The sequence below is a fragment of the Leptonychotes weddellii genome, chromosome 2, assembly GCF_054177405.1.
Source record: "Leptonychotes weddellii isolate Sample4059 chromosome 2, ASM5417740v2, whole genome shotgun sequence".
In the NCBI taxonomy this organism is placed as follows: domain Eukaryota; kingdom Metazoa; phylum Chordata; class Mammalia; order Carnivora; family Phocidae; genus Leptonychotes; species Leptonychotes weddellii.
In genome coordinates, this window is record NC_138370.1 from 143,823,745 (window position 1) to 143,843,403 (window position 19,659).

The following is a 19,659-nucleotide window of genomic DNA, read 5'->3' on the forward strand; positions in this document are numbered from 1 at the left end:
ATAAACCTAGAAATCTTTTTAGAAGATTTATTTATTTTAGAGAGAGAGAGAGTGCATGTGAGTAGGAGGAGGGGCAGAAGGAGAGGGAGAAAATCCTTAAGCAGACTCCCCTCTAAACTGGGAGCCTGAAGTAAGGCTCGATTTCAGGACCCTGAGATCATGACCTGAGCCAAAATCAAGAGTGGGCTGCTTAACTGACTGAGCTACCCAGGTGCCCCTGGAAAAAAATTTTTAAGAAGGATAAAGACGGTGAGGGCTGCATTAGCTAAGATGTTTTAAGTCCAAAGCAAAAGAAATCTAAAAGGATACCGTAGAAAAATCAACTCAAGATACTGAATTAAATTTGCATGTTTACTGCTAGAAGGAAGACTATCTCTGAAACATATGGAAGTAACTCATGTATTTTGGATTTATCTGACTTCACCAATGTAAGTGTTTAGTCTTTGGACCCTTTCTCACTGGAGGACTGAGATTTACTAGAGTAGGTGTTAAGTCTAAGAAGATCATACTCATTTGAAGATGGCATTCTTTATGAGTAATAGAGAAGAGTAGTTTGTTACTTTTGATGAATTGTAGATGAATATCTATATTGCTGCATTTTCTACCATGGTGCAGAATTAAGCTGAATCCATGGGCTTGTTAAACACGGGGGTATAGTGAGAAGCATTAACTGGAGAGTTAGGACTTGATTCTCAGCTTTGCTAATAAGTGAGTTTGTACATTGGCTAGTTCCCTACTGTCTTCAGTTTTCTCATTTATAAAATAAAGGCAGTGGTGTTATTTGATTTCTAAAGTCTCACTTCTAGTCATAAAACTTGATAGTCATGTCCCCCACCATATATGTGGCAGGTGAGTCACCCATTCATGATTTGATGACAAGATATTCTCTGACAAAGTTCTTGGAATATGATGCCTGTGTTCTTCTGAATTGAAAGGAAGAAACATAGATGTGTTCAATACTTTTTCCTTTGGTCTTCTTTTCTACACATGCATTTTTAAATATCTCACCAGTTATTACAAATTTTCCTGTATTTATTTACCTTTTATTTTGTATTTTTGGGTATGGTGGTTTAGAGTCACCACGTACAGTTGTGCAGAGTGTGTAGTGCACAAATCTACGACCACAGTTCACATTTTCAGTGCCTAATCTCTACAGCCTTTAATGACAGCTGTGGTGGCCAAGGTTTAATTTATTATTTCAATATTATGTGTTATGTTTCTTGTACTGAATTCTTAATTTTTGAGTATTATTATATCAGGATGGTTCATATGAGGAAAGGATTAGCCTTACTGAATGTAAAATATTATTAATGCTTTTTCCCCTCTTACTATTTCCTAACAAAATTATAAGAATTATGATTATCTTAAACTCTGTTTTTCAATACAGAATTTGGTTGAACTTTCTATCATTCAAATTTTTTTTGAATTATTTAGTGTTGATAAAGTGGATGACGAAGATGATGAGGATTTAACAGTGAACAAAACCTGGGTCTTGGCACCGAAGATTCATGAAGGAGATATAACACAAATTCTCAACTCATTGCTTCAAGGCTATGACAATAAACTTCGCCCAGATATAGGAGGTAAGTTTGAGTTATCTGTTTGGGATTTTGGTGACTTTGGAAACCTTATTTACTGATGTTATTTTAATCATATAGCTCATATTCCTTGGGTATCTGCTGTATGTCAGAGACTGCTAGGTTTGATAATTATTAGTTAAATTGGCACTGTTGAAAAATTCACAGTCTGATGTGGGAAGAAAGGCATATAAATATTTTTGATGTAATTATTTTACAACTGCTACAATAAAGGGTACAATAGCAAAGTTTTGATAAAACTGCCTGAAAAGCTAAGAGGTATTTCATAAAAGAGAATATCTGAAAGGTAAGTAGGGTTCTAATTTTGTGTCAATGCAGCACTGTTTTAATTAATTATAAGCCTGTAATAGTGTTGGTAATCCTACTTTGTTTTTCTTAGTCATTTGCATTTATGTATAAGTTTTATAATAATTAACTTCTAAGTCCCCCCCAATGGCTTATTAAAAACAAACAAAAATTATAAACCAGCCAGCATTGTTATTGGGATTGCATTAAATCTATGGTCAATATGGGGAAACTGAAATCATTACCGTATTGAATTTTTACTATACTAAATTCATGAGCATCATGTATTTCTTTCTTTATATATATATATTTTTATTGTTGCCTATGAAGAAGTGTTGAATATATCTTACTAGATTTAATTCTATGTATTTGGAATTTTTGTTGCAAGTGTAAATAGATTTTTAAAAATTTATTTTCTAATTTTATATTAGCAGTATATAGAAAAAAAGTTATTTGGCATATTTATTTTGTCCACAGGAGCCTTGTGAAATTTTAATTACTTACTGTTGTATTCTTCTAGATTTTCTACAAAGATAATGACTTACAAATAATGACTACATTGCAAATAGTATCTATTTGCAAATAATGAATATTTTACTTTATTTCCAAAATTATACTGTTTTCATGCCATGTTGCATTGGCTAAGACTAGAGTAAATTTTGGATAGTTTTGGGCTGTTCCTAATATCAGGAAGAGCAATTCATGTTTCACTATTAGGTATGATTGCTGTAGGCTTCTTTTTTTAAGACATTCTTTGTAAATCCTTTCTCTCCTTATTTTGCCAGAGTTCTTTTTTCCTCAATGTTTCAAATAATTTCTGTACAGCTATTGAAATAATCATATGATTGTATATTGCCCTTTATTCTACTTACCATTTGTTCTATAAGTAACTGTCTGATTTTTAAACCTTAAACCAAATTTTCATTTCTGGAATAAATAGCACTTAGTTGTGATATGGTAACTTTAAAAAATATCACTAGATTCAGTTTTGTATTTTGTTTTGGAATTTTACATCTATGTTCATAAAGGAATAGCCATTTATTTTACTTCCTGTAATGTCTCTTTCAGTTTTGGAACCAAGATCATGCTAAGGTCTACAAATGAGTTCTGTTGTCCCTCACTTTTCATCTTTGAAAGAATTTTTCTAAAATGGATGCTATTTCTTCCTTAAATATTTGGGAGAATTATTTGGTGAAGTCATGCTGGCCTAGAGTTTAATTTGGGAAAGAATTTTTTAACAGTTCAATTACTTTAATAGTTTTAGTAAGTTGAACCTCTTAAGGAATATAAATTTTCAAATTTACTAGTGTTAAATTGTTTCATAATAACTTTTGTGATATTTTTAATGTTTCTAGGATCTGAGTTTTTTTCCCCTTTATCATTTCTGATATTAGTAATCTGTTCTTTTATTTATGAATCAATCTTGAAGGACTTTTTCAATTCTATTAGTATTGTCATAAAATCAAAATTTGGCTTTGTCAATTTTCTCTGTTGAAAAATTTACTTTTTTTTAAGATTTATTTATTTGAGAGAGAAAGAGAGAGAGAGAAAGAAATGCGCAGGGGGAGGGATGGAGGGAGGGAGAGAGAGAGAATCCACAAGCTGACTAGGAGTGTGGGAGCCTGGCAGGGAGGCTCAATCCCAAGACCCTAGGATCATGACCTGAGCGGAAACCAAACATTGGCCACTTAACCGACTGAGCTGTCTGGGGGGTCTGAAAATTTTTCTTAAATTTCATTGTTTTACAACATTTGGCTTATTATGTTAATCTAATTTCCTCATATGCAATTTGATGTTTTCTCAGATTGCTTTAATTATTTAATTTTAAGGTAAAACTTAGACTTAATAAAATAGCATCCATACGTGGAATTTCCACAAACCCTTTAACCCTAATGTTAACATTTTATATAACCATAGAAATCCTAACCTAAGTCAAGAAAATAATATCAAGAATACCATTAACTACTCTACAAACCTTATTTAGATTATGGCATGTGCCTCACTAATGTCTTTTTATTTGTTTCTGAACTCCAACAAGGATCCCACAATGCATTTTGTTCTCATGTCTCTTTATTTTCCTCCAATCTGATATAATTTTTATTTTTCTGTATGTTTCATAAACTTGATAACCTTAAAGAGTACTGGCCAGTGGAATGTCTGTCAGTTTGTCTGATGTTTTCATTATTCCACTAAGTTGATACATTTTTTGCTAAGGATAACACGGAAGTGATGTTGTGACCTTTCAGTGTGTTCTATCAGGAGGTACATGATGTTAGTATATCTTACTGCTGGTGATATTAATTTTAACACTTGGTTTAGCATGGTTTCTTCTAGGTTTCTCCACTGTAAATTTATTATTTTTCCCCTTCTAGATTAATACATATGTTGTGAGGAGATACTGTCAGGAGGACAGCCAACTATGTAAAAATGTCTCAGCACATGTTTGTCCATTAAGCTAATATCCATCAATGATTCTTAACTGTAACAGTATTTATTACTGTGCTGTTTGCCAAATGGTGACTCATTATTATCATCACTCCTTCTATACATATTATTTGTAATTCTACTATAAGGAAGAGCTGTGGCTTATCCTCCATTTATTTATCTACTCATTTATACTCAGTGTAGACTTATACATATGTTTTATTTTATAGTTTATAACCCATTATTATCATTATTTTGTTGCTAAAAATAAACTTGGCACTGGGACTTCCTACAGTTTGGCTTCTGTGTCCTTTCATACGTCCCCATCATTTTCTGATCACATCCTTACTTTTTAGTACATAAGATATTCCTGGCTTATCTTGATCCAAGCAATAAAATTCACCATTTCTCCAAGGTATTTAGAAATCAAGATCAGGGGTGCCTGGGTGGCTCAGTTGGTTAAGCGACTGCCTTCGGCTCAGGTCATGATCCTGGAGTCCCGGGATCGAGTCCCACATCGGACTCCCTGCTCGGTGGGGAGTCTGCTTCTCCCTCTGATCCTCTTCCCTCTCGTGCTCTCTGTCTCTCATTCTCTCTCTCTCAAACAAATAAAATCTTTAAAAAAAAAAAAAGAAATCAAGATCAGGGCAGTAGGCATATTCATTAATATTGGGTGTTGTTGCTTCCTAACCATTTCAGTGAGCAGAAGTAGAAAATATATGTTCTACAAACACATTCATGGGCATCTATATTTCTATATCTGTCCCTTCTTACATGTATTATAAACCATGAGTTCATACTGATAGTTCTGCTTCCAAACTAAACACCATGGGGTTCATTCTAGTGTTTCCTCTTTCCTCATTTGTAATTCCTTTTTCCAACAGTGAGACACCTGGCTCTGATTTATCCATAGTATATTTTCTTATTTTTTCAATTCCAGTAAATACAAAATGTAGTTCTAAAATTTTAACATGTCATTTGTCTATGAAAACAAATTAACTAGAATAAAATACTCAAGTACAATTATTTTCATCTTTAGCTTTACAGAATGTAATTAAAATATTGTTCAACAAAGTTAACTTAGGTTCTTATCTTTCCTATTCCCTTCAATGGTTATTTTATTCATTTCTAATACAGTTTGGCTCAAGTATTACTGGCTATATTCCACTTTGAGTGGAATTCATCCATGTCTACTTTTAGTACTTGCATGGTTTTATTTGTTTATATTTAATTCCCTAGTCCATTAGGAGTTACTGTATGGTACAAAGTATGAATCTAATTTTTCTCTTTACTGAATGGCTTTTCTGTTGGCTAAACATCATTTATGAAAGAAATCAATCTTTGCTTCTGTTATTTGAGACACCCACTTTCTCATATTTTACATTTTCTTATGAACTTTGGTTATTTCTGATCTTTCTGTTCCATTCCCTCATTTGTTTTTCTATGTGTCACTACACTATAGTAATAGTAGAGACTCAACAGTATATAGAGGCTAAAACATTTTGTATTAATGTCTTATAAGGCTAATTCCAGGTCGTATTTTCATTTGTTTTGTTTTTCCTTTCAGTTTATCTGGCTTCTTTTTTTTTGAGAGGGAGAGGGGATTGGGGGGGGTGGAGAAAGGGAGAGAGAGAATCTTAAGCAGGCTCTACACCCAGGGCCGAGCCCCATTCGGGGCTCCATCTCATGACCCTGAGATCATCACCTGAGCCAGAGTCAAGAGTTGGTTGCTTAATTGACTGGGCCACCCAGGTGCCTTATTTTTGCATTTTTAAATAATAATAAATTTAGCTCTATTAAAAAAAAAACCTCACAATACTTGTTTGTATGTTTATTGGGATCGCGTTAAATTTGTAAATTAACTTTGGGAGAACTAAAATCTTCATAACACTGAGTCAACTAATATGGGAACATGGGCTGTCTTTGAATTCTTCATATTTATTTTGCATCTTTCAGGAATATTTTAAAGATTTACTCATACAGATTTTTCACATTTTAAAAATTGAGTCCTAAGTATTTAATTTTTTCCCTGACCTAAAGGGTAGTTTCTCAACTATAATGTCCTCTACTGGTTATTAATTTTGTGTATCAATGTTATTGATTTATGAATGCTTATTTTATATCCTACTACCCTCCTGCTGCTTTACTGACTTTTTTATGGTTTAAGCATTATCTGACTTTTCAAAATATGCTATTGTATCGTATATAAAGATAATTTTAGGGCGCCTGGGTGGCTCAGTTGGTTAAGCGACTGCCTTCGGCTCAGGTCATGATCCTGGAGTCCCGGGATCGAGTCCCGCATCGGGCTCCCTGCTCAGCGGGGGGGTCTGCTTCTCCCTCTGCCCTCTTCCCTCTCGTGCTCTCTGTCTCTCATTCTCTTTCTCTCAAATAAATAAATAAAATCTTTAAAAAAAAAAAAAAAGATAATTTTATTTTTTCTTTACCAATTCATATGCAACTAATTGATGATGTCTCTTATCTAATAGCATTTACTAATATCTCTAGTATAATATTGAGTAATAGTGGAGACTGTGAGTAACTTGACCTTTTTCTAGATCTTAGTGGAAATGACTAATGTTTTGTCCTACAAAGATTTACATTAAGAAATTATCCCTCAACTTTCTTGGTTTTGTTTTTATATTATTTATTTATTTATTTATTTATTTGAATGAAATCCTTTTTTTTTTTAAAGATTTTATTTATTTGTTTGACAGAGAGAGACACAGCGAGAGAGGGAACACAAGCAGGGGGAGTGGGAGAGGGAGAAGCAGGCTTCCCATGGAGCAGGAAGCCTGATGTGGGGCTCCATCCCAGGACTCTGGGATCATGACCTGAGCCAAAGGCAGACGCTTAACGACTGAGCCACCCAGCCGCCCCTGAAATCTTTTTTTTTAAGATTTTATTTATTTATTTGTGTGTGTGGGAGAGAGAGAGCACAAGCAGGGGGAGCGGCAGGCGCAGAAAGAGAAGCAGACTCCCCACTGAGCAGGGAGCCTGATGCCGGGCTTGATCCCAGGACCCTGAGATCCTGATCAAACCTAAGGCAGCCAATTAACTGACTTAGCCACCCAGGTGCCCCTTGATTTTGTTTTTAAATCAGGAAATTGGTATTAAAATTTGTCAAAGGCATTTTCTGTATTTCTGGAAATAATTATGAATATTTTCGTCCTTAGATCTATTAATATGATAAATAATATTAATTGAAACAATTTGCATCCTGGAGTAAAGCCTCCTTGGCCATGAGGTGTTGGATGAGGTGTTGGATTCCATTTGCCAATGTACTATTTAGTATTTTGCATTGGTATTCATGAATGATATTCATGTTTCATTTTATATTTGAGTACTGTCTTCATCTTTCTTAGATATCCTTTTTATATTTGTTTCATGATAGGGAGTTTTCATTTATTCTCAAAAGTCTAGCAATTTATTGAGCTTTAGTGACAACTGGTCTTTGGAGATTTTATAGAATTCCATTGTAAAATCATCCAGGTCTCATGTTTTTTGGAAATAATCACCTTGTTTTCCTATGGAAATTGATCTTTTTATACTTTATACTCTGTCAGGATGAATTTTGGTAATCTGTATTTCCTTAAGAAAAATGTCCCTTTTATCTATGTTTTCAAGTTTATTTGCAATGAAGTCTTCAAAGTAGTGTCTTAGGATTTTAAAAAGTTTCTTCTGTTTCAAACTTTACTTTTGCTTTTGTAATTTCTTACTTTATATGTTGTATTATTACCCCCTTTTTTTGGCCAAGAAAATTAAAATACTATTTTCCTCTACTTTGTTAATGTCCTCCAAAGCTCAGGATCCCATTTATTAATGAGTTCTACCATTTTTGTCTTAACTTCCTCATAATTTCTACCTTGTCTTTATTATAACCTTCATTGTATTTTATTTTGTTTTACTTTTTTCTTGTTTTTCTAGTTTTTGACCTGGGAATTTAATGATTTCTTTTCATTCTAAGTTTTTGGCATGTTACTATCTGTCTTTCCTTGCTTCTTTTGTAGATTTTGCCTCATAAAAGTAGCTGCTTTGTTATTTGGTTTATAAATATCCTGTGTATTATCTTCACAATGACTTGTGGCTTTAAACATTAAAAAGGAGACCTTAATTGTCGTTTCTAAAGCTTTTTGACTTAATTTATGCTTAAAATATGCTTCTTTTTCTTCTGGTTCTTCAGTTCAATCAATTCTCTGGTCATTTCTTCCTATTTGTTTTTTTCATGTGTGGGATGGGGAGAGGACATTTCTTTACTTATTTCCTGAATTTCTGATTCAAGGGTTTTTTTTTTTTTCTTACCCTCAAATAGTTGTTTGAATCCTTTCGACCGTTTAGAGTATTGTCTTACAACTTTTTTATTTTTTGGGTTAGTATTTTTTGAAGAGATTTTCCACAGTTGATTTGTCCTGGGTCTTGATTTCTTATTTCTGCAACAATTTTGTATGGATCTCTTCCCTTTTTTCCCTACTGTGTTTCTAGTTTGCAAGTATTTTTCAAGATTCCTAATTCATCGACGTTCTTTTATGTCATTATAGCAAATCCAGATACTTTAAATGAATTTGTTTGTAGGTGGTGCATATTTGTTTCATGCTAGGGGAGGGATGGTATGATTTCCAATTCACTGGTTCTCTTTTCTTGTAGGAGCATGAAATCCCCCCCTTTGCTTCATTTCCTGCACCCAATTTTTAAAGCCCGCTTCTTTTTTCCCTTTTGACATTTTTTTCCACCCCAAAACTACTTATTTTGGAGACTGCTCTTTTACATCACATATATTGGTAGATCGCTTTCCTGTTAGTTCTTGTTCTGGCCATAGGACACATTTTAAACACTTTCAGATTTATGGCACACTCATTCTCTCTACTTGTCCTCTTACATCTACTTTTGGTAAGTAACTCTCTTCTTTCTTCCTCTGTTTAGCTTAGTCTGCTTTGCTTACTACAAATTCTTGCATTAGAACAGATTTGAGAAAGAGCTTGAGAGATTTTTTTGCCAGGATTTGGTGGTTTTTGTTTTTTTATTTTTCTTTTACAGTTGTTTTAGAATTTGGGCATTCTCTGTCTTCAAGTTATGCTGAGGCCATAGTTTTTGGGTACTTGTATTTTTCCCTTTTTTGTTGTTCTATATATTTTTGGAGGAAATATTAAGAGATGAAGACATAAGAAATTTGTACAAATTTCCTCTAAACCTTTCTTTAGCCTTTCACAGTTTATTCCTTTATAATTACTTCTTGGACACATTGGCTAGTTTAAGTGAATAATGCTTAATTTAAAAAACTAGGTTGTGTTGTGGGTATATTTTTGTTATTGATACCTAACAATTCGATTTTCCTCCAAGAACATACTCAAGTTCAGTTTATTATTCTTGTTGCTCAAGTAATCTATATAGCAACTTTTTTGTGTTATTTTTTATATTTTTGTATTAAAAATATCTAACTGAAACCATTAATTTTTCTATTTTTCTTAAGTCCATTCAGTTTTTGCTTAATATATAATGAAACTCTTTAGGTACATACAAATTTAGGATTCTTATGACTTTTTATTGAATAGAAGTTTTATATTTGGATTTTGTTTACTTTATTATTAAGTATTACAATCTTTTTCTTTTAAATAAAGTGGTTAGCGCAGATAAATTTAAGGTAAGTATTGTATATATATTTTTTAAATCTACTGCTATTATATTTGTTTTGTTTTTCTAATCTGCTTAATCTGCTCTACAGTTTTTTTTTCTCTATTCTTTCCCTCACTTGGATTCATCACATAGTTATAGTTTTATTTTCTCTTTATAGTATCTTATTAAATATAAAATTATTTATCATTTTTAGTGATTAAAATGTTTATTCTTACTTTATTAGATTTAATCATAAGCAAATAACTTTATTACAATTCAAGGACATTTCAAGCCATTTACCACAGAAACTCTAGTCCTTTTTTGATATTATATCTATGTATTTTTATGCTATATTTTGAAATAACAAAATTATTTTAAAGTGTTTAAAAGCAATTAATGTCTACCAAGAAATTACTCCCTTTGGTATTCTTTCCTTTCTTCATACTGTGTTTCCATTTAGAAAAATATTCCTCTCAGTATTTCTTCTGGTGTAAATCTCATGGCAAAAAATTATTTCAGTTTTTATTGAAAATATTTTTATGTCACCTTCATTTGAATGATATTTTCAATGAATATTTAAACTCAGGGTAGCTGCTGTTTCCAAACTTTATAAACCTCACTCCATTTTCTTCTCAATTCTATTATTTCCATTGAAAAAAATCACTTTTCAACAACAATGTTACTGTTTTAGAAATAAACTATTTTTTAAATCTCTGTTTGTAGGTTTTCTTTGTCTTTGTTTTCTGCAGTTTTATATAAGGTTCCCAGACTTTTTTGTTGTGTTTTTGGTATTTGGGAGAATTTGCAGGATTTCTTGAATCTATTTGTTGGAATTTCTGATTGCTTTTGGAAAATTCTTTGCCAATATTTCTTCAAATATTTTTTCTATCTCAATTTCTCTGTGGCTCCAATTGCTGATGTTTGACTCTTTCCCTATGTCCAGCATGTCTCATACACTTTTATATAATTTTCATTGTTTCTCTCCGTGTTTCATTCTCTTTTTTTATTATTGACCCCTTTTCTAGTTTCATAATTCTTACTTGTAGTATTTGCATCTGATTTTTAAAGTATTTCAAGTATTTTATCAAATTTGCCATCTTTTCATCATTTTCTTATATATATTAACTGTAATTATTTTAAAGTCTGATAATCACAATATCTTGATCACTTGTGTGACTTTTTAAAAAATTTCTTTTTTGGGGCACCTGGGTGGCTCAGTCGGTTAAGTGTCTGCCTTTGGCTCAGGTCATGATCTCAGGGTTCTGGGATCGAGCCCTGCATCAGGCTCCCTGCTCAGCGGAGAGCCTGCTTCTCTCTCTCTCTCTCCCTCTGCTGCTCCCTCTGCTTGTGCTCTCTCTCTATCTGTCTCTCTTTGTGTCAAATAAATAAATAAATAAATCTTTTTCTTTTTCATTTTATCTCTTGGTTTAAGGTGATTGACCTCTGTTTCATTTATGGTATGTTAATTTTTTATTGAATGCCAGTAGAGTATATTAAAAATAATGGAGATTTAGATGATGTTATTTCTTTCCAGAGAGGATTTTAATTTTGGTAGTAGAGTCAAGAAAGGAAATTGCCTTCATTTGGCTCAAACCAGTATATTTCCTTTTGTAAAACTTTCCTTTTTCCCAGGGCATAACCATTTGAAGTCTCTCAACTGATAGCCTGAGGTTTGTACTAAGAAACCTTTTCCTTGATGGCCCTAGAGATGCCGGAAATAGCTGAAACCTCTCCATATTATTTTAGACGCCTAGCAGCTGATTTATATTTGGTTTCTTAACATCACACTGTGCATATGCACAATTTAGGAATTAGTAAAAACCTTGAGGGGGAATTTCATGTAGAATGTCTGATTGAATCCTCTCTTGTTCATTTAGTTGCAGGGAAGTCTTGGCTGTCTTGACAGCCCTGAACTCCAATTTTGTCTCTCTAGCCCAGTGAGACAGATACAAGTTCTAAGTCACTCTCCTTTTTTAATCACCATTTCTGTGCAGTAAAACAGCAAATGCACCAAAGGGGAAAAGTGGCCAGTATAATGCAGAGCTTACATCACTGCATTTACATTCTTTCCAGGAAATTGTTGCATCATATCCTGATTTTGTTAGCTGCTGTGTGATTCTTTCAATAATTTTTTTAATTTTAAATAAATCATATAGTCATGTTCATTGAGATGGTTAATTTGATACCAATTATTTATCATAAGAAGCAGAAATCTGTACTTCCATTTTACTCCTCATACTTCACTATTATTAGTTGATACTCCCTTTTCTTCCTGTAAATAAGATCCCTGAAATAGATCATCACCATATCCCTGGTCGCTAAAACAATACTTGAAGCATAAATTTAAGGTTTCACTTACTGTTTGCTGAATGAGTATTTGCTGAATAGAAGCCAGTGTATATAATCTTTTTTATTCCATGTGTAGGTATTTTGACAGTTCTACCTCATCAATTTAGCATTTTAAGTACATTATTTCAGATCAAGATATGGACTTTCAAATTCCATGTACATCTGTGACATCGTCACTTAGTTTAATAGTGTAGCTTAAACATGTCCTAAGAACCGTGATAATCATACTGTGCATAGCAGCATTTTCTCTGTGCACCTCAGAGTATACATAATGAATGTCTTACTTGTTGAGGTGCTCTTTGCAGGCATTCCTTTCTGTCCAAAATTTCATTAGCATCTTTATTCTTCACTGATGTTATGAAAACTTATATAGTGAACTTACTGAAGACTTTTAAACTTAATGGCAAATTGACATTAAGGTTTTATAATTCTAGTAAAGGTTGTATAATTCTAGTAAATTTTCAACTACTGTATGTCGAATCCTTTTCATTTCTTTTTTTTTTTTTAAGATTTTATTTATTTATTTGAGAGAGAGAGAATGAGAGACAGAGAGCATGAGAGGGAGGAGGGTCAGAGGGAGAAGCAGACTCCCTGCCGAGCAGGGAGCCCGACGCGGGACTCGATCCCGGGACTCCAGGATCATGACCTGAGCCTAAGGCAGTCGCTTAACCAACTGAGCCACCCAGGCGCCCTCCTTTTCATTTCTTAACAACTTTTTGGGTAGAGTCTATGGCTTTCCAAGAAGTTTCAGTGATTCATATAGTTTGATCTAATCCAGGAATTAATATCTAAATAGAATTAATGCTATCACTCTCCCAGGACACAGGGTAGACGAGTGCCACCAGAGAAGGACTTGGTGGGGTGAGGAAGGGAGCAGATATCATCTGCTCTTTTATTCAATCTGCTTTACTCTTCTAGGTTCTTAGTGATGGGAACATGCAGGAGATATGAAGAGGAATGGTCTTTGTGTTCATTTAATTGGGTGCAGTTGAAACCTTTGTCTTGTGAGTTTTCACTTCATTTCTGGCACACACCAACTGGCCCTTGATGTACTTTGAGAAGCAGTTGTATAAATAACAAGTTTTATGGGTAGGAGGGTAGGATTGGTTTTTGTTGTTTGTTCATAGGCATTTTAACTGTTTATTTCCTTGACGTGGGGAATTGAGATGGCTCTCTCTTTCACCCGCCTTAACTCCTTTCATCAACAAGATCATGCTCCTGGTGTACAACTTTCTTGTGTCAAAAAACTGGTGAGATCCCTCTAGCCTAGTCAGTTTCTTTCGATGTGAGTTATACTCACAAGAAATTACAATATCCTAGACACACTAAAGAGTAGGTATGCAGACACTCCACTGCTTTTCTTTATTTAGATCCCATCAGTCCTTTCTAACTTTCTTCCCACCGCCCTATCCCCCCTGGATCAGATATAGGAGCAGGAGCAGGTTGCTAAGTCTGCTGTCTAAAGAAATGTTTAGCTATAGAAGGAGAAGCCCATCTTCTATTTTCCTAAGATGACATTTCCAATAATTAAATATATATATACTTGATTAAATATATGTATGAATTATATTACATTAAAATAGATTATTAAATATATATTAAAATTGTCATATGTATGTGTATTGAGTACTTGATATTGGTTATTGGCTACGGACTACTTGAAATATGGTTAATATGGCTAAGAGAATACATTTTTACTTTAATTTAATTAATTTCTATTTAAATTTAAGTAGGCATATGTACCTTGCATAGTAGCATTTTTAAAAATTTTTTTATTGTTATGTTAATCCCCATACATTACATCGCATAGTAGCATTTTATCTGTTCATCTCAGAGCATACATAATAAATGACTGAACTATTGAAGAGCTCTTTGTAGGCATTTTTTTCTATCCAAAATTTGGGTTAGTATCGTTTCTGGCTTATTGTGTTGGTATCTATTGGCTAAAGTATTAGACTGCACTTAAGAACTTACTTATCCATATGTACCTTTTCATCCATACGTATCCATATGTAACCTGCAGAAGGAGATGGTGAGTGTTAGTTGACATTTCCTTGTTAGCAAGGCCTGGGAAGAAGTATCTGGACCCCTGGGATATCTTTGGATTGAGAAACCCCACTGTCTATTCTAGGGCAAGAAAAACATATTAGTTATGGTTTTTTCAAAGTCTGTGTATTTTAACGGTAACGTATAAATCATTGGAGCTATTTCTTTTTTTTTAATGCCTATTCTGTCACAACAGAAAAGACTGTTAAACTTATGTTCCAGGATTAGAGATTTTAATTGACCCGAGTTAATTTTTAATTAACCTTAATTAATTAATTAATCTGAATTAATATACAAAAGTGACCCAGAAGCTACACAATCTGCTAAAGATATCTTAGAGCCATTTGAATATGTCATCTAAGAAAGCATGGTTAAAAACAATTATGAAGTATTTTTAAAATCTGTTTTATTTTATATCTTCTGATTAAAAACTGATTACCCATTTCTACAGTTGGCTGTTTTCCGTTTTGCCTTAGCTACATGGAAGCTGAGTGTGGAAACTTCATTGATCCAACTGCTTTCTTCTTTTTAAATTCTTTTTTGCTTCTTCTTACTGTTCTCTGCATTTTCTTTAAGTTGCTCGGAATGTCCATTCTTTCTTATATTCATTCCCACTGAGAGTTTATCTTATATTCTGCTGAGATACTTAAAGCAAAGTACTTAGAATCACAACGCAGAAAGAGGCCTTGCAAAAATAATCCAGTGTCCTCTCTACCTGCCTTTCATCTATCAAAAATGTAATTTGCTAGGGTATTACGTTTCTTTCCGTCATTATTATGCTGTCACAAAAAAAGCGATCTTTCATCTCCATGTGCGTTGAAGAATTAAACATAGTCTGTGCCCTCTTCCTAAAGATCGTTTAATGAGCCTGGAATGACAATTTCCTTTTAGTCTCCTTTTTTATTTTTGAATGGATATCTGATGTTTTCTTTTTTAAGTATCACTAAAATCTTCCAGTTGAACAAACTTTGTACTGAGAAAATCATAGAGCTAAGAAAATGTACTTACTCTACCAAGAAGCCTATATTTTAAGTGATTTCACCCACAAGTATTGTTCATAGTATGAATCGATAAAAGTGGTGATGAGTCATTATTAAGGAACAATGACAGTTTTCTGTTGTTTTCCTCTTTACTCTATATTTTGAAGCATATCATCCCTAGCTGGGGTTTTAAAATTAATCTGAAATATTTTAGTTCCCTTTCAGACTTATTCTTTCTCATGTTTTGGGACTGAAGTTTAAAGAACTAGATGAGGGGCGCCTGGGTGGCTTAGTCAGTTAAGAGTCTGCCTTCGGCTCAGGTCATGATCCGGCTCCGAGTCAGGCTCCTTGCTCAGTGGGGAGCCTACTTCTCCCTCTCCCTCTGCCTGCTGCTCTGCCTACTTGTGCTCTTTCTCTCTGCCAAATAAAAAAATTAAAAACAAAACAAAACATATAAAGAACTAGATGAAATACCAGCAGCCCCAAGTCATAAAATAGGGTACATAATAACTAAGGAAATACTCATAGTTTGCAAATATACATTTATTAAGTTACCTATTGAATATCTTCATCAATAGCAATGATCTACATTGGACTCACTAATGTGATTCTTCTTTTGTCTTATCTCAGATGAACGTGATTTCTGTTGCTCATGAACTATTTCAGTGTGGCTCATGTCCTAATGCAAAAGTTAATACTTTTCTAGTGTTATATATTTGTCTCATGATTGGTTAAGGAAATACTGATATCAGGAAACCAGGATAGAACACTCATATCTAAAACTTTCTATACTATATATGTGAAAAGTATGTCGTATAAATAAAAATGCCCCCAAGAATCATTTATTTCTCAGCATAGGCAATGTTCAGCCCTTATTATCATGTAATAAAGAGATGTTCAGTGTTCGTTGATTTATCAGATGAACTGAAAAAAATCTAATTAAATAAGTCTGGTATGTTGCACTTAATCGCTTATAACCGGCAATAAATATACTTACAAATGGAACTAATAAACGTATGTTTTTTTAAATTAATTGGCTTTCATAAAATCCATTCTGTAAATCTAGCTAAAACTAGCTTAATTGTATGATATTTATTGGCTTCAATTCATAGTCAAAAATAAATGGCAAACAATTAAAGCAAATCATCTCAGAAGTCATCAGCCTAAGTTAAATTATAAAGCCTTCTATAAATCATATGACCTACTTTTATTTAAGAAATCTAATTGTTGGCTAGCAGATTGAATTACATTACCATGTATTGTATAGGTCTAGAGACTTATACTTTTGCATACTAAAACTATTTTTAACAAATATGGTATATACCATGTAATAAAATCTTTACCTGAGGAAAACCAAACTATGTAAACATTATTATGTTTTTCTAAGTGTAGTGTGTTTTTTAATTGCAAAGGATAAAATTAAATATTGTTTTAAAATTATATAATCACTGTTTTTCAAAATACCTCAAGTTTTCCATTGAATTCTTGCTAGCATGGCAAATCTGCCAAATTGGAAGTTTCCAAGACAGGGGGCTTGGGGCTGGATAGAGACTCCAGGCAGGCTTAGCTACGTGTTAGAAGGGGAGGTGTGTCCTGCCAGGTCGAACATAGCGTTTGAATTGTAAGAATGATAAATATTAGGCCAAAAATGGGAAGTCAGATAAACTTTAGAAAGGAGAACTGAGTAAGTGTTACTAAACATGCCACTTTATTATAGAAACTTTCAATCTACAAGGAGGTTTTTCTGCTTTATTTTGTTTGCATCATCTCTATAAAAATCTCTGTGAGATATGATAGGTTTTCTTCTTGAAATGGTTTTCTTCTTCTTGTCTACACTGTGAACCCTTTACATTCACTCTTCAACAAGTATTTGCAAATTAGTAAATGAATTCTTTATATTTTATTTGGTGGGACAGGGGAAATAAAGTAAACCATGTGAAAATACTTTTCATAGCAAACTAAAAACCATAATCCAATATTATTGCAGGTATTCATTAATCATGTCATTTGATAAACACTTAAAAGGCTGGATCTGCACTACACATTTTGATAGACTATAAAAATACTGATATACAATACATAGCACTTAAGACTAACTGAGAAAACACAAATGGTTATGTACAAAACACAATAGATGAAATCCACAGTGACATCTCTACAATACACTCTGTGAAATTTAGACAAAAATACACTTAATTCTGGAGCCAGCATAAACAACCTAAAGGAATGTTGTTAACAGGGAAGAAAGAAGCAAGAACAAATATTTATGAAGCTCCTCATAAGAATCAGACCTGAAGGTGGATGGTTTATAGACATTATCTCCTTCAATCCTCATACCCATGCTTCAAGTCCCATTGTGTGCTAGAACATCCTTTTGCTGGCTCACAATAGCTATTTATTAGATACTGTCCCAACTCTGCATTCAGTGACTTCACGTTTGTATCCTTAAATCAACCATTGTGGGAATATTTACCCATGGGTATCGGCAAAATCTACAAATCAGGGCTTCCCCACTATGGGAACAAGGCTGTTAAACAGTTACCAACACACCACTGATAGGCATTAAGTAGGATTGTGTAATATTTAGGTTCTAATATCCATTCGAATTCTAAAACCCTATCATGTAGCAGAGAGTAAATTATCTAGTAAATTTTATTGAATTTACTTCCTTAATTTTAATGAAGGATTTAGATATTTGTAACTTTTTTAGGTTGTACATTAAAGTGTTTTTAGGGTGCCTGGGTGACTCAGTTGGTTAAGCATCCAACTCTTGATTTCAGCTCAGGTCATGATCTTAGGGTCTGGGATCAAGCCCTGAGTCAGGCTCCACATTCAGCATGGATTCTGCTTGGAATTCTCCCTCTCCCTCTCCTTCTGCCCCTCCCCTTGCTCATGCTCTCTCTCTCTCTCTCCCTCTAAAATAAAATAAAAAAATACTTAATGTTTTTAGTTAAAAATGTTAACTTTTACGTACATAATTGATTTTTTAACTGAAAAGATATTTGTGTTTTTGTAATGGGCAATGTTTCTTAATTTCCCAATGAGGAATATTTTATTATTTAAATGGCAAATGTTATTTATGAAGATTTATTTAAAGCTAAGATTTATTTAACACAACCTCTAATCTTATCTTTGACCATTCTTTGTGTTGGTATTTTGCAGTGAGGCCCACAGTAATTGAAACTGACGTTTATGTGAACAGTATTGGACCAGTTGATCCCATAAATATGGTGAGTGATGAATATTAAAAATAATTGTCTGCCATAGAGTTCTTGAGTATATACCCCAATAATAGAATGGATATGTGATGAATTCTGATAGCTTATCCTGAAAGAGTTCAGAGCAACTGTGAAATGAATGTGTGCCAGGTTCAGGGACTAGCGCTAAAATATCCCATATCTAAGAATGTGTAACCTCTTACTCCAATGTGCTGTGTTGGTAGGAACTATGCTAGGGCATGAAAAATTATCACCTCATCCATCACGAGTAGATCCCTGAAGAAATCTGGAGAGAGATAACCACAAGGACTGAGGGGAAAATAGAGAAGGAAAAGGACTTACTGGCAGAGTGGGAGCATGCACAAGATGATGGAGGAATGCAACAACCTGATAAGATCAGGGGAACTTCCAGGGGTTTGATAACACTGGAACATAAAGTGCAAGTAAGGAAGTGAGGCTGACAGAATGTCTATGGTCCTTATTAAGGAGAGTCTTCTCAGCCATGATAAGAAGTGTGTGTTATATGAATTGTATTCCCTTAGATCAGAGAAATGATGGAAACTTTTCATCAGGAGGGTACCATAGGTGAATTTATATTTTTAATAAATCACTTTCCAACAGTGTGGAAGATGGACAAGACCATTAAGAGGGTTAGAGACACCAGTTAAGAGGTTGCTGTAGTCTGGTCAATGTATCTTCTATTCTGAGGTAATCCCAAATTCATATTCTGAGATACTGGAGTTTAGGGCTTCAATATATGAATTTTAGGGGGACACTAGTCAGCCCATAACACCATCCAAAGATAATTCTTAAAACTTTGCTGATTTTCTCTCTTAACCTCATTTATTCATTAGTACAAGAGTCAGATCATCCCTTTCTTATAGACCTTAACCCCTTTTTTATCTTAATGGCCATCATGCCTAACAGTTGCCTGTGTCTGATGATTACTGTCAGCCCCGTTTTTTCTCTTACTTAATATGACGTTCACATGATTGTCATTAACTTTCACAGCTGCCTGCATTGACTACTGTACTGACAACATTTGGGCCAAACCATAGCTAACATCTTTGTCTCCTTATTACAAAGGAATAGGAATTGGCTGTGGAAATAAGTTGAATTTGAGAATCTGAAATGAGGAACTCTCAGGAGAAA

General features: G+C 33.6%; 1 protein-coding gene across 1 annotated transcript in view; it reads left to right on the forward strand.

Annotated features, from left to right (window-relative positions):
• The window catches only part of GABRG1 (gamma-aminobutyric acid type A receptor subunit gamma1), an 81,078-nt gene that overhangs the window by 12,820 nt on the left and 48,599 nt on the right, over positions 1-19,659 (forward strand). The window contains exons 2-3 of the mRNA XM_006727326.3: positions 1,435-1,583; positions 18,452-18,519. Coding sequence (XP_006727389.1) covers positions 1,435-1,583; positions 18,452-18,519 — 217 coding nt within the window. The remainder of the gene's footprint in view (positions 1-1,434; positions 1,584-18,451; positions 18,520-19,659) is intronic.